The sequence below is a fragment of the Chelonia mydas genome, chromosome 1 (assembly GCF_015237465.2).
Source record: "Chelonia mydas isolate rCheMyd1 chromosome 1, rCheMyd1.pri.v2, whole genome shotgun sequence".
Lineage (NCBI taxonomy): Eukaryota > Metazoa > Chordata > Testudines > Cheloniidae > Chelonia > Chelonia mydas.
This window is the reverse complement of record NC_057849.1, coordinates 254,774,056-254,789,157: the sequence shown is the minus strand read 5'-3', so window position 1 is coordinate 254,789,157 and position 15,102 is coordinate 254,774,056. Positions and strand designations below refer to the sequence as shown.

The window sequence follows — 15,102 nt, the reverse complement described above, 5'->3', positions numbered from 1 at the left end:
GGATCCTTAGCAGTCCAGGTTTGCAGATTCACACCTGAGATGGGGTAACAGGACCTTTATGCTCAGTCAGGGGAACCTGAACAGGGAGGGCCAGGGGGCCAATGCCCCCCATTTTTTACCAGCCGTAAGGGAGAGCGATGGTGGGGGAGGGGAGGAGAGGAGCGAGTGGTGGGCGGGATGGTTGGGGGAAGAGGCAGTGTGGGACCAGGGCCTTGGGGGAATGAGCAGTGTGAAGGCAGGGCCTCGGGGAAGGGACGGTGTGGGGGTGGGGCCTCAGGGGGAAGGGGAAAGGCTAGGGCCACAGTTCAGGTGCCGGTGGGGGCCCCCACACTTTTAGGGACCTTCTGCTGCTCCTGCACTAAGTACTCAGGGGTCAGGCTTGTTGTTAAGGCACTGGATTGGGACTCAGGAGATCTGGGTTCATTTCCTGGCTTTGCCACAGATTTTGTGTGTGACTGTGGGCAAGTCACCTGATCGCTCTGTGCCTCAGTTTCCTGCAATAATCCTTCCCTGGTCTGTTTGGAGTGCGAAGTCTTCAGGGTGGCGCTTAGCACAAGAGGGCCCTGATCTCAGCTGGGTGCTGCCGTAATAAAGGTGACCATAACAACACGCAATTTTCAGTCCCCTTAGCAGATGAGCCTGAGGCTGCCCCTAGCTGGAAGCATCCCTTGGTGCCTGTGGTTAGGCTACTCAACTATCTTGTCTCCTAGGCAGCGAGCGAGGCCCAGGCGCCAGGCTCCCAGCGGATCCTCCTGGACATTTTGGAGCACGACTGGAAGGAAGCTCAGGATGAACGGCAAGAGCTGTGCCAGAAGCTCCACTCCCTGCAGAGCGAGCTGCAGTGGGCTGAGGAACTAAGGGATAAGGTATTTCCCCCTCCCTCAGTACAACTGAAGAGCGGGGCCCTCTGGAGTGGGGATGTTTGCCCCTGGTAGGCGTGACGCTCTGATTCCTGTCCCCAGTACCTACAGGAAGTGGAGGACCTGCAGCTGAAGCACCGGACTCTGCAGAAAGATTGTGATCTGTACAAACACCGGATGAACACGGTGGTATCTCAGCTGGAGGAGATCGAGAAGGAGAGGGATCAGGTGAATTGTCCTCCCATCCAGAGTCCCCTTCCCCAGTAGGAGAGGGGCCGAATCTCCACTCCTGATCCCCCAGAGTCCTCTCCAGCCTCTACCGGGAGGGGGCTAACTCTGCGTGCCTGAGGCCTATAGTCACCTCTTCCCCTCTCACCCTTAGTGCTCTCCCCATTGCTGGCAATTTTTCAATCAGGATTGGCTGCTTTTCTAAAAGATCTGCTCCGGGAATTATTCCAGGGAAGGTTCTGTGACCTGTGTTATGAAGGAGGGCAGACTAGAGCATCACAATGATCCTTTCTGGCCTTGGGATCTGACTCTCTCCCTGCAGGCTATCCAGAGCCGAGATAGGGTGCAGCTGCAGTACTCCCAGAGCCTGGTCGAGAAGGACCAGTACCGCAAACGGGTCCGGGCCCTGGAGGAGGAGAGAGATGAGCTTCGGAGCAAATTGAGCCAGGTGGAGGGTGTGGAGAGCACTCTGGAGGCACAGCTGCAGCAATGCCAAGGCAACCGGGATGTGGGCATCAAGGTGAGTGACAAGGAGCGGGTGCGGATGTAGAAGGAAAGGACTCTGAGGGAGGCGTGGCTGGGGAGGAGACCCTGAGTGGAAAGGGAATGGAATGGGAAGAGAAGAAGGGAGGAGTTGAGGGGTCTCCAAAGGGCCTGGGCATAGAGGGGACCAATGACCTTCTCATTGGGTCCCTTCCTTCTCTCTCAGGTGTGCACCTCCTCCTACTCTCTCTGCTCCAACTTAAGCAGCACCTGGAGCCTGAGCGATAACCCCTCCCCCCTGGGGAATGGAGTCATGGACACACTGGGTGTCCCCGCCATCACCTTTCCAGGGGACCTCACACACCACAGCACGGTAAGAGCAAGGGGCCTTAGCCCTAAACCCTGCAGCCCCTCCGCAGAGCGGGTCCATATCAGCATGACCCTGTTTCACAAGGCACAGAGGGGCGCGGGCTTGCCTGAGGTCACCCAGGGGGTCAGTATCAAAGCTTGGAGCAGAGCGCAGGAGCTCCCAGTGTAGTGTCCAGAGGGCGCTCGTTCCTGGGGAGCAGACTAGCTCCTCACACCCACCAGTGCCCCGAAGTGCTCACTACTCTCTTCCTCACTCCGAGGCACAGCGATCAGTAGCCCTTGTACCTGGTTCCCTAGTTAGTATCAGTGTGGATGTGATTTTCAGTCACACACAAAAAGCTACGGGGGCAATCCAGGCTCCATTGAACTCAGTGGTAAAACTCCCATTGACTTTAATGGGGCCAGGATTTCACCCCAATCCTTAGAAACTCCCAATCCTTGGCAATGTCCTGCAGTGGCAAGTTCCACAGTTAATTACACAGAATCCTTGCTCTGCTTGTGCCCGTTGCCTTTACAGCTCACCCCTTCTGTGTTACAGAGGAGGATGAATATGGGGACCTGACGGGTATTTCTTGCGCATTCCTCCTCCATCAGACCTACCCATGGCCTCAGCTGGTATCACGCCACTTGTCAGGCAGATTGCAAAGGGATGGGGACTTAGTGAGGTGCAGCATCTTGTCTCATGTCTGCTGAGACCCTTTCCCCATCTCCTGGGGTGGCGAGGCCTGGCAGAGCCCCCAGGAACAGGGCAGGGGTGGAGAACAAATGGGCACTGAACAGGAATGTGGTGCCAGCAGCTCTGGCTGGGAACTGAAGGTGATTCACGCAAAGAGGAGCAGGATGGGGGTGCCGCTGGAACTGGGCTGAGGGTGGCTCTGGATGGTGGGTGTGGTGCAAGATGGTGTCTCCCTTGCTCTGTTCAGGAGGTGGCTCCAGAGAGCGAGAAGGACATTAACCGCCTTTCCACCTTCCCCTTCCCGCCCTGTGCCGGCTCCATCCTCCGACGGCAACGGGAAGATAGATCCATGCCCTTCAAAAGGTAACACATGGAGTCCTGGTCCTTCCATACCTCACTGAAATCCCTTACAGGTCGCTTCGGTTCCAGCCTCCCCAGCAGGTGCTGCCACAGGCAGGGGCCCCGGTTGAGGGAACAGAGCAGCTACTTCAGTCCCAGCTTCTGGCAGCCAGGGATGCTGTTCAGCCAGGCGCAGAAGTGATGGCTGAGGGGAGCGCCGAGGTACTGCAGTCCTGGGAACTCCAGCACATGCTTCACAGACTGGGAAAACATGCCCTTGGCTGCCGAAAATTTGAGAATCATTGCCGGGTGCAGGAGTGCTGGCTGTGAGGGAGGGAAGGATGCAGGAGCGCAGCTGCTGGGGAGAGGAGCACCAGCATTCAAGGGTGCAAGAGCACTGTCGGCTCATGGAGAGGGTGTCTCTGAGAGGAAGGGTGTTGGCAGCGCTGGCTGTGTGTGGGGGGAGCGGAGGGGCTGGCCGCGCATGCGGGGTGGGGGTGGGGAAGAGCGGAGGGTCGTGCAGCACTGGCTGTGTGGGGCGGGGGCAGAGCGGAGGGGTGCGCCATGCTGGCCGCATGGGGAGAGGGGGGAGGGGCGAGCCATGCTGGCTATTTGGGGCTGGGGGAGAGCGGAGGGGCAGGCCGTGCTGGCTGTGTGGGGTGGGGGCAGGGGGCGGAGGGGTGGGCCATGCTGGCTGCGCGGGGGTAGGGGGCGGAGGGGCGAGCCATGCTGGCTATTTGGGGTGGGGGGAGAGCGGAGGGGCGGGCCGTGCTGACTGTGTGGGGTGGGTAGGGTAGAGGGGCGGGCTCTGCTGGCTATGTGGGGTGGAGGGTCGTGCAGCACTGGCTATGTGGGGCAGAGGGAGAGCAGAGGGGCGCGGCGCGCTGACTGTGTGGGTGGGGGGAGAGCAGAGGGGCGGGCCATGCTGGCTGCGCGGGGGTAGGGGGCAGAGGGGCGAGCCATGCTGGTTACAGGGAGAGGGGGCCGTGCTGGCTGTAGGGTGGGAAGGTACCACTAAGGAAGCCCAAGCTGCTGGGAGAAATGGGACTGGAGCCCTGGCCGCAGCGTGGGAAGGGTGAGGGAGTGCTGGCAGTGGGCAGGAGCTGCTGGGGAAATGGTGCAGAGCGCAGGCTGCAGGGGAGCTGCTGTGGGGAGCCATGCAGGCACAGCAGGTATATATCATGACACTGGTATTAGAAACACTGTTCCCTGGTGATTCCCCTTTGTGTTTCTCTGTCCCTTCCAGCCTGTCCTGCGGGTCTTTTGGCAGCATGGAGGACATCACAGGTATCTGCAGTCATGACTTTTCCAGAAGGACTTTCCTGGGAACTACGTGAGGGGAGAGACAAGGGAGAGAGGGGACAGGGAGCCGGCTCCAGTGCCTTCCACCAATGAAGCGAGCTGCAAGGCTGTGCGCCCACTGGGGGGCACCATTGCCCCATGCTTCCGCCATCAGCCACAGTAGCAGTTTCTGGAGGGCCCGCCTGTCTCCTGCGGAGCTTTTAGGATATTCTGGTCTGGTATATGTAATTTATAGAGGGTTTTATTGACGGAGAATTCGATTCAGAGTCAGAGGGGTAGGAATGGGAAGAGATAAATGCTTCAGCTTCGGGTTGTAATCGGTCCTTGGTGACGGGCTGTAACTCTCAAGAGCATGTCCCACTGTATATCTCGGGGCTGGCAGGATTTGTGGCACGGCCTAGTGTTGCAGCTCCGCAGCTGGGTGCTTACAGGCTACCTGGGTTCTGCTGTCAACCCCTGGCCTGTTGCTGGAAGCGGATCGGGGAGGGGAGGAGTTGCCTGTTCTCAGAGTCCTGGCCTAGGAGCCCAGTGCAAGTTCTAGCCCTCCTTCCTTCCACAATTTACCTGTCTCACTCCAAACACCCTGCAGGTAGGACAGACCCTGAGCTGGGCCCCTGCAGGATTCTGTGTCTCTGCAATCATCAGTGGTGACTTGCTCTCTACTCTCTCTCTCTCTTTTCTAGGGAGTGTCACCACTACTGTTTCATCAGCCGGTCTCTCCTCCTTTTCCAGCAGTGCATGCACCAGGGTGAAGTCAGAGATCTGCTTGTCCACCATCTCTGACCAGAAGGAGCTCATCAGGTGGTGCTTTCCTTTCATTGACTCATCCTGGGGTTAGGCTTGGTGCTGGGGAAGGTGAAGGATTTCATCTCCTGAACACTGAGGCAATGGGGGATCCCACTCCCTGTCTTGGGGTGGTTTCCCTGTTCTGTCATTTATGGGCTTTCCCAGATGGGACCGTGACCCTATCTGGAAGGCCGCTTTCTGATAGGATGAGAGGAGGGACATAGTTCCTTGCAAAGACAATAGGCTTGAATTTCCCATTGTTTTCTCCCTCACCAGATCCCTGGTGGTGCAGCTGTCTAGCATGGATCACCTGAGCAACCCAGTGCCCCAGCACAGGGGGCTGGGAGGGGACATCTCCATCCTGGGGGGGAACAGAACAGGGATTTATGTCAAGTGGGTGAAGCCAGGTTCAGAGGCTGAGAGTACAGGACTGCGCGAGGGCTGCCGGCTCCTAGAGGTGAGTCTGGAGATTGTCATGCTCTATGGAACCACAGTCCATCTTAAACAGGAGACATTTATTAAACAAGTCAGCTACAATTACAACACAAACAACTGGGTCTCTGCACTGCTTGAGTCCCCGCTTTGTCTCCCTTGTTCACCAGGAGCCACTCCCTGCCTATGTGGCACACAGAAATGAATGGTTGAATAATATAATGGTAGTGAGCGTATCAATACAGGTCTGTTTAGATCAGGGGTGGGCAAACTTTTTGGCACAAGGGCCACATTGCGGTTGCAGAACTGTATGGAGGGCCGGGTAGGGAAGGCTGTGCCTCCCCAAACAGCATGGCCCCCGCCCCCTATCTGCCCCCTCACACTTCCCGCTCCCCTCAGAACCCCCGACCCATTTAACCCCCCCCCCGCTCCTTGTCCCCTAACCACCCCCTCCTAGGACCCCCCTGCCCCTAACCGCCCCCTGGGACCCCACCCCCTATCCAACCCCCCTGCTCCCAGTCCCCTGACTACCCCAACCCCTATCCAAACCTTGCCCCCTGACAGGCCCCCCCCGGGATGCCAACGCTTATCCAACCGCCCTCTGTGCCCCATTCCCTGACCGCCCCCCCAGAACTTCCGCTCCCTGACCGCCCCCACCCCAGAACCTCTGCCCCATTCAACCGCCCCCTGTCCCCTGACTGCCCCCCGGGACCCCTTGCCCCTTATCCAACCGCCCCCCCCCCGGCCCCCTTACCATGCTGCTCAGAGCAGCATGTCTGGCAGCAGTGCTGCCCGGCCAGAGCTAGACACTCTGCCACTCTGACCGGCAGGAGTGTGCAGCTTCACCACCCAGAGCGTTGGCGGTGTGGTGGCATGGCTGTGGGGGAGGGGGGACAGCAGGGGAGGGGCTGGGGGCGAGCCTCCCAGGCCAGGAGCTCAAAGGCCGGGCAGGATGGTCCCATGGGCCGGATCTGGCCCGCGGGACGTAGTTTGCCCACCTCTGGTTTAGATACTGAATCTTTCTGGAATGAGTGGCTGAAGGGTTCCTTCCAGTCGGGGCAGTGGTAATACTGGGACCATAATACCACCATGTATTTCCCTAGTGCCTGCCATCCTGCAGGTCCCAAAGCACTTCCCAGGCTGGCTCACTCCCCAACACAGCCATTCTGCCTCAGTGACAACTCCCATGTTTTGTAGGAAGTTATGTGGAGAAGAACTGCTCCAGTGGAAGTGCCTTGGGGTATTTATGTTGGCAAAATATAATTACCTGACTTGCAGTTTGGCCAGGCCACTTGAATGAACAGCCCTGCTCTTGGAAAAACCACTTTTTACAAGCTTTGACCTGCACCTCCAGCAATATGGCTCCGTGCTGGGATACTGACTAGGAGGGAAGAACATCTCCTCTTGAGTGTTCAGTACCTGAGTGGTCTCCCATCTGAGTATTAACCGCACCTGATGCTGCTTAGTTGGAGAACAGGCTGGATGGTGCTGGTGGCCTGTGATACACAGGAGGTCAGAAAGGATGCTCTGGTGGTCCCTTCTGGCCTTAAACTCTATGGGCGTATGAACATCAGAGACCAAAGTGCCATGGGCGGCATGGGGTTATAAGGTTTGACGGTCAGAGGGGAGCCACAGTATGAAGAGCATTGGGGAATGGTGTGAGCCATCTAGGCCAGCAGCAGAGGCTTCAGAGGAAGGTGCAAGAAATTCTGTGGTAGGCAGCTGTAGGGTAGCCTGCTGTCAAGGATGGTTTCCCCCCGGCTAGAGGCTGGGCTAAGCCCTGCATTATGAAGAGTTCAGTCCCTTCCAAAGCTCTCATTTGTCCTTTAACTGTATTGGGGCGCTGGGTGAAGGGAGCTGGGAAGTGGAGAAGGAAGGCCTGTCATCTAATGGCAGAAGCTGGTCTGTGTGTCCTGTTGTAGTCATCACCTCTCCCTCCTATCCTTCTTTCTTTGGCAGCTGAGGGGGACTTTGCCAAATGGGCAGGTGCTGTCCCTGGAGAACTGCACACGGGAAGTAGCTTACCTAAGCCTGCTGCACTGGGATGACCCAGCTGGTCTCATCTTCTTGCCCGACATGCAAGGTAAGTTCCGGTGGCTGCTTCTTGTCTTGGGTGTAATGATGGTTGTCACTGGGGTAAAAGCTCCCCTTCCCTTCCAGGGTGAGATGGGGAATTCAACCTCCTTGTCCATTCAGCCCAGAGCAACCCGAGTCCTTGGCTCTGTCCCTCCCTACTATAAGACCCCCACACCCTGCCTCAGAGGAGAATCGCCATGTTCGTTCAGTTCCAGGCTTTGTCTTCACACCAAGGCCCATGTGGCTGTGAATACCAGTTCATGTAGCACAGCTGTATGAGAGACCCAGAAGTTCCAGCGATGACTGCCCACCTTGCTCCTACCTGTGTCCCTGGAGAAGGGCACTGGCTGTGGTGAATCTCATTCTGTCTCTCTTGTGCCAGGGTACCAGCCTCTCAAGGAGGCCTTAGAAGAAGGGAAGAAAGTGACTGGAGACTCCTTTTATGTGCGCACCAATCTGATCCTCCTGGAGCAGTCAGACCCCTATGCCCTGTGCGTCAAGTGTCGGGAGATCCTGCACGTCACCGACACCATGCACAAGGGGCGGCTGGAGTGGTACTGTGCTCGCGTCGACCCCCTGACGCTGCAGGACCTGGACAAGGGAACAGTGCCCAATTACAGCAGGTAATGCGGGCATAGGGGGCTGTAGTCCTTGTCGGGGAAAGCCCTCTCTCTGGGATCTTGACAGTGGGGAAGGAGAGTTTGTCTTCCCCCTTTTTGCCTTTGGGTTCTCAGCAGCTCTGTAGGAGTACAGGCTGTCTAGCTTCTCAAGGTCATATGACAGGGCCCCTCACCATGGCATCTAGGCATACCCAAGAGAAGGTGTGATAGAGTATATCCCTTCCCATTGATGTTCTAACAGAGCTCTGTGGGTTCAGTGGGGTACACCCCCTTCAGATTCTGTAGCTACCTGATGGTAATCTCTCTCCTCCCAGGGCTCACCAGCTTTTGAAGGTACAGGAGAAAGGCCAGATCCCAGGCCGGCAGAGGGGCTGCAGGAGAAATGTAAGCTGGAGGAGAGAGCGGTGGAAAGAGAGAGAGAGAGAGTGTGTGTGTGTGTGTGTGTGTGTGTATTGCAGTGCCTGTGATCTGCACTCACTCAGTGTGGCGCTCTGTGTCCTGTCCACCGCTAGATGGAGACATATGGGGTGGCTGAGCCTACAGCAGGCTCTAGCAGTAGTGGCTGATGCTTTGAGCTCCAGAGGGCCTAGGGTCAATCCCAGCATGGCGTTACATGCTCATTTGACCAAGCGTGCCCTGTGCTGGGATTCTCGCCTCCACCGAAACGTGCTGTGGGGTAAATGAAGGGGAGAGGAGAACACCTTGCTGGAGACTGTCCGATCTCACTACATGCTGTGGGAATGGGAGGAGCAGTCAGGGCCATGCTGTCTACTCTCCCGGAGCATGGAAGTACCAGTGTTAGCTCCCTGGGCTGGGCGTGAAGAGCAGGTCTGCCGTGCTGGGTCTGGAAGAACTGGAGTCTCAGACTCTCGCTTCCCTGGGGCCTGGGTCTGCTGCAGGGGCCAGACCTGGGTGCTCTGTACGGCTGCGTGTGCCAGGCTGGGGCTCGGCCAGCCTGGGGGAACGCTCAGCAGGCAGCACTCTGCTGTGGGGGGCTGAGGGGGTGCCTCATGTCAGGGAGCGGGCATGGAAAGGTGGCTGGGAGGGGGAGGCCTGAAATGCTGCTCTGAGCTTTTGCATACTCCTCTAAACGGAGCCCCTGATCCTCCTGCGGTCTGGGCCTCCCTGCCTTCCCCTGCCCGTCTGCCTTCCAATGTGAGCCCTTTCTGTGCCAGTGGAGAGCAGCGGAGTGAGGGGTTCTGTGTCCCTGGTCTCTCCCCCATTCTCCTTAGCTGAAGAAACGGACCCTGGGCCAGCTGCGGCTGGTGAAATCCAAACCGCACGGGGAGCCTCCTCAGCAGCTGCTGCTGGACTGCTGCCCAGGTGAGCTGCTGCTCTGTCTGTGCCCTCCTCTGGTACAGCTCCCCAGGGGAAGGGGCTCCCTTGGGGACAAAGTCAATCCCTGTGAGCCCTGAATAGTACCTGGGGGGTCCCTGATGTGACCCCTCTGTGGCTGTTTGCCTGGCAGAGCCGGGAAGCCCCTCCCCCCGTGGCTCCATCTTCCCTATCATAGGTCGAGGGCAGACAGCCTGGCCAGCAGGTTCCTTGTGGGACTCGGAGGGCTGCAGTGGGCAGTGGGTTTGTGCAGGTAGGTGAGGGAGAGGAGTGCCCTGTGTGTGTCACTGCCCTGACCCTGCACAGTGATCAGGAAGTGGGTCTGGGCAGCTTCGTGGCCTACCAGGCTGAGATTGGGAGGGGTGTGGGGGAAGCAATGGGGTTACTGGTGGGCGGGTCTGGCAGTGGGTGCAGCGGGGTGGGGGTGATAGGTGGGTGTGCCGGGTCGGGGACAGTGGCAGGGGTGGTAGGGTGGGGGTGGTGGGTTTGGGGTGACAGGTAGGTCTGGCAGTGGGTGCAGTAGGGGGTTGGGTGGCTGTATGTACTAGTAGGGTGGGGTGCAGGTGGCAGGAGTGGGCATGACGTGGGGAGAAAGGAATGATCTCTGTGCTGCTGACAGCTCTTAGCTCTTGTTCACTCACCTACCTGTCTTCCAGACCCAGACAGGAGCCCAAAACCCTACAGCCTTGTGCGCCCCCTGGTGGTGCAGGCCCCTCGTCCAGTGGTACTCTCCCCTGACTGCATAGCACCCAGGCTCATCAGGAACCTGCTGGACCTGCCTACCTCGCGCCTGGACTTTCACGTGTGCCCAGCCAGTAAGCAGGAGCAATCAGGTGACTTACCCAGAATCCCACAGGCAGTGTGGTGGAGTCACCCCTTCCCCTGGAACAGACCCCAGCTCTACTGAGTCCCGGTCCCTGCGCTAATCACATGGCCTTTCTTTGGGGAGGATTGCCTTTTTCCTCCTGCTAATCTGCAGCCACTTACCAGGGAGAGGGCTTTGATGATAAAAAGAAAAGGAGTACTTGTGGCACCTTAGAGACTAACCAATTTATTTGATGTTGAAGATAGGTCATAGGGGTGCTGGAACAATTTGTATAGTGGGGGGGTGCTGAGAGCTATTGAGCCAAACTGTAAACCCTGGATATGATGGAAACCACTTCAAGCCTGGGGGTGTGGCCGCACCCCAGCACCCCTAGTTCCAGCACCTATGATAGGTTGTTCCTATCTCTAGAGTTGGTGATATCCATGCCCGTGGGAGGCCCTCTCCAGTCAGGTGTGGGAGCTGTCTAAGAACCCTGGAGATCTGAGGAGTGCACTTACAGGTCATTCAGGGATGGGGAAAGATGCCTCGATATCCTCCTCAGCAGCCAGTGCAATGCTTTCTGGCTCTTCCCACCCGGCAGCTGCTGCCGGGTCATCTTTCAGCCTTTCTAACCAGCTAGTGTCCCATTTTGCTTGGGCCTCTCCGAAACACCTGATGCCTCCTGTCGTAATCTGGTCTGCAATTGTCTTCGGCCTTCTGGCGGGCCAGCTTCCCACCGAGCTTTTCCGTGCCACCAGGGACCCAGCGAGTCTCTTGGTCTGGCTGGAGCATCTTCCTTTGGTTGCATGGTGGTCGCTCTAGTAGGTTCCTCCAGATTGTCCGTAGCCCTCTTCCCAGGGAGCCCCCTGCCTTTGGCCTGAAGGTCTGCAGCTTGTGAGCGTCGTTAGCTCGCTCTTCCTAGCTTCCCTCCAGGTGACCATTGTAACCAGCTGCAGCACCGCGCACTTGCTCTTGTTCCCCTAAGGACGTCTCTCCCTCTAGTTTTTGTTGTTTTACAATTAGCACGGCTGGTTGGGAAGCGATTTTCTTTTTCTGCAAGAAATTTCTATGGGAATTAATCCCCCACCACTGCCACCCCTTTTCATTGGCGTTTCCCTTCAGAAATGTCCAAACTGGAAAATTTTAAAACAAAATTGTGGGGGGGCGGGGGGGGGGTTTAAAATCTCCATTTTCCATTGCAAAGGAACCTTTTGAAAGTAAACGTTCTGCCTAGCTCCACTCACGAGCCGTGTGACTTGTGCAGCTGGGGTGCCGTCCTGCGAGTGCCCTGTCCTGCACCCCTTGGATCCCACTCTTACATCACACTGTGGCGTTGGGGGACCCTATGAAAGCCACTTTCAAGGGCTGTGGACATCAACCATGGTGAGGATACAAGCTCCCTGTCTGGCTAGCCTGCTCCCCACCCATGGACTGCCCTTGCCCAGGGTGAAGGCGGGTCTAACGGGCATCTTCCCGCCACATAGCCAATGCCACAATTCAGGCAACTGCACCTGTATTCCCCCTCGTGGTCCACCCACTCACAGGCTCCTGGCTCCTCTGCTGTCACCTCTCTTGGACAGAGACCCGCAGTGCTCTCCCTTCTGATCAGGGTTTTTCCAGGCTGCACAGCTCCCTGCCCACACTGTGATATCTCCAGCAAGGCAGAGTGCCTCAGCAAGCCAGCTTTGCCTTCCTTCCTCGGAGGCTATACACAGTGTGATTACCCACAGTTAAGTTACCACACAGCTCTTTCTAAGCAAGCACACTTAAAGTAAGAGCATTACAGAGAAAACATTAAAAACAAGAAAAGAACCTACATGCATGCTAATAAACTTACAAGGGCTCTGGCTGGTGACACCCTTTCAGATCCCCACCAAGGGTTTTTCTCCTGTGTTTACAAGTTCATAACAGCTGTTAGTTCAGAACAAGCCCCCCTCCCCCCCACACACACTCAAATGGATCTGTGGGTCACTCTCAGATCCAGTTTGGGCCTCTGATCTAGTCCTCACGTAACAGGTGATGAGCCCACAGTGGCTTTCTTCTCAGAGCACAGCTTTAAAAGGCTGGGTCCAGAGGTGAGAAGTTGTCCTCCCCTCCTCCCAAGTATCTTCCAGGGATCCCACTTAGTTTGTCTGGCACATTGTTTCAAGGAGTCTTGTGGTGCTCATAACACTTCCCAGGGTTTACAGGAGTCATGTATCCTAGCGGCATTAAATACAACCCCACAATACTGGTAAACGGCTGCATTTTTAACACAATGAACTCCTAGGATACTGAAACCTAATTCAATGAGGTTTAACGTAATTCAGTAAGGCTTGTCTAGGATACTGCACAAAATTGCCATATCTGTCATGGACAACCCACTCTGCCTCCCTCTGCAGAGACCCTGGCTAATGACGAGCCAGCTGCTACCCCTTCCCAGGAGAACTGCATGGCTCCAGGTTCCCTCCAGGACCAGAGGGAGAGCAGGAGGATCCGCACCATCCGGGAGTGCATCAGCAAGGTGCTGAGCGGAGAGCAGCAGCTTCTGGACTCTGCCTGCTGGGTGGTAGTGGGCCTGGGGCAGGGATGGGAGGTCCTACTGGACACTAGGAAGAGGATGGGATTATTGAATCGGGGAGAGAGAGGAAGGGAAGAGACCACTGAATGGGGAGGAGAGTTGGGGGAAGGAAAGGAGTCAATGACTTGGATGCTGGGAACCTTCAAAGGAGTTCTCCAGCCACTAGCTTCCTCCATGAGACTCTGGGGCCCCATCAAGCATCAGATCTGGTCCCTTTATGGAGTCCACATCAAAGGGGGAGCAACAGGTGTTAATGCTAATGATGCTAACCACTAATTAATCAGTGGAGCTTGCTCCATCCGAGCACCTTCCTCACCTTCTCCAAGAGGGGGCGGAATGAGGAGGATGTGGGCTCTGTGGAGGAAGCCCTGGAAGGCCCGGAGATGCACACTGCACATATGTGAGGGGAGGGAAGGGCTACGAGGGCCCCCTGGCCAGGCTGGACACACAGCCCCTTATGTATCAGATGACCCTGCTCTTTAATTCTCTGATATCGTCTTGGGTCTAGCTGTAAATCCACATGTAATGGAATTACTACTGGAAAAGCAATGATATCTCACAGTATGGGGCTTGATTTAATGTAACTGTCAGGGACTTTGGGTTATTTCTTTTCCATTTAAATCAGTAAATCTATGCAATTTCCTTGCAGAATAAACACTGCCTGCTGGAGCTGGGCCTCCAGAGGGTGAGGGATCTAATTAAAAGTGAAATATACCCCATCATTATCCACGTGGAGGTCACCGAGAAGAACGTCAGGGGACTCAGGTACGGAAAGCCCTTCAGAGGACTAGCAGAGGTCATACCATGGAAAAAGAGTGACTCTGGCCCATGCTCAAAGAGAGACAAAGCGAAGGGGGTGGGCATGCTGCCTGGGGGGGGGGAGGGGTGTCTTTGGAGGGGAGGGGGCAGGAGCCAGAGGCAGATTAAGATTTATTGGGGCCCTGGGCACAAAGAACCTTTTGCCCCCTCCTCCCGCCTTGGGGCCCTGTCCCCTGCTCCTCTCCTTCCTCCAAGTCCCACCCCCTTGCCTGGCCAGAAGCTGAGCCATTGTGGGGAGTCTTGGATCTTCCACCTGCCCTGGGCAGCATGCCCAGGAGGGCAGGAAAATGGGCCGGGGGCTGCTCTCGGGCATCCCACCCAGGGCAGGTGGGGGGGTCTGGGGCTCCGGGGCTCCCCACAGCTGCCTGGCTCCCTGGGTGGCTCTTACGACGGGCTAGGGTGACCATACATCCCGTTTTGGCCAGGACACTCCTCTTTTTAAGCCCTGCCCCAAACACCCTGACCTTTTTGGCAAAACTGGGCATTTGTCACATTTGCTCTTGCCAACTGCAAATGGGACAAATGCCCAGTTTTGCCAAAAAGGGGCTTAGCGGGAGGGTGAGCGGCAGGGCTCAGCCCAGCCCTCCGGGTGGGGAGGGGAGGAGAGGGGCTTGGGCCAGTGACTCAGCCAGCTGGGGGTGAGGGCACTATGCTCACTGGGCTTTGGCTTCTGGCCAGGGGGCGGGGCCTCAGGGGGAAGAGGAGGAGCAGGGAGCGGGGCCATGGGCGGTGTGTGACTCCTGCATTTGAGGAGGCTGGGCAAGAGCACCAGAAGCTCCCTAGAAGTGTATGTGTGGGGCCACCTTAAGGTTGCCAACTGTCTAATCACACAGACCCAAACACCTTTGCTCTGCCCTGCCCTTTCCCCAAGGCCCTGCCCCTGCACCGCCCATTCTCTGAGGCCACGCCTCACTCACCCCTTCCCCCCCTTCCTCCATCACTCACTCTCCCACACCCTCACTCACTTTCACCAGGCTGGGGCAGGTGGTTGGGGTGCAGGAGGAGGTGCAGGCTCTAGGCTGGGCCCGACGGGTTCGGAGTGTGGGAGGGGGCTCCAGGTTGAGCCTGGGGTAGGGGGTCGGGTGTGGGAGGGGGTGCAGGGTGTAGGCTCCGGGAGGGGGCTCAGGGCTGGGGCAGAGGTAGGGTGACCAGATGTCCCGATTTTATAGGGACAGTCCTGATTTTTGGGTGTTTTTCTTATATAGGTGCCTATTACCCCCCACCTCCATCCCGATTTTTCACACTTGCACGTCCCTGCAGCCCGGTGCTGCTGGGCTGCAGCACCCACAGGGAAAAAATAGCAGGTGCACCGCACCCACTGGCAGTCAAGCTCCCCTTGCCCCCACCCCATCCTCGCCGCCTCCTCCCCCGAGCGCGCCACATCCCCGCTCCTCCCCGTCCCAGCGTTTCCT

At 57.3% G+C, this 15,102-nt stretch overlaps 1 protein-coding gene across 5 annotated transcripts in view; it reads left to right on the top strand.

Annotated features, from left to right (window-relative positions):
* Positions 1-15,102, top strand: part of CARD10 (caspase recruitment domain family member 10) — a 54,869-nt gene that overhangs the window by 35,508 nt on the left and 4,259 nt on the right. For 3 of the 5 annotated variants that reach the window (XM_043542965.1, XM_043542960.1, XM_043542955.1), the window contains exons 6-19: positions 711-866; positions 963-1,088; positions 1,411-1,608; positions 2,864-2,979; positions 4,202-4,242; positions 4,941-5,058; positions 5,320-5,500; positions 7,435-7,558; positions 7,934-8,174; positions 8,486-8,555; positions 9,404-9,494; positions 10,163-10,339; positions 12,693-12,814; positions 13,521-13,636. In XM_043542965.1, the coding sequence (XP_043398900.1) occupies positions 711-866; positions 963-1,088; positions 1,411-1,608; positions 2,864-2,979; positions 4,202-4,242; positions 4,941-5,058; positions 5,320-5,500; positions 7,435-7,558; positions 7,934-8,174; positions 8,486-8,555; positions 9,404-9,494; positions 10,163-10,339; positions 12,693-12,814; positions 13,521-13,636 (1,877 nt within the window). Of the gene's footprint in view, positions 1-710; positions 867-962; positions 1,089-1,410; positions 1,609-1,797; positions 1,945-2,863; positions 2,980-4,201; positions 4,243-4,940; positions 5,059-5,319; positions 5,501-7,434; positions 7,559-7,933; positions 8,175-8,485; positions 8,556-9,403; positions 9,495-10,162; positions 10,340-12,692; positions 12,815-13,520; positions 13,637-15,102 lie in introns of all 5 variants that reach the window. The other 2 variants (XM_043542953.1, XM_037881049.2) reach the window with 2 other exon arrangements.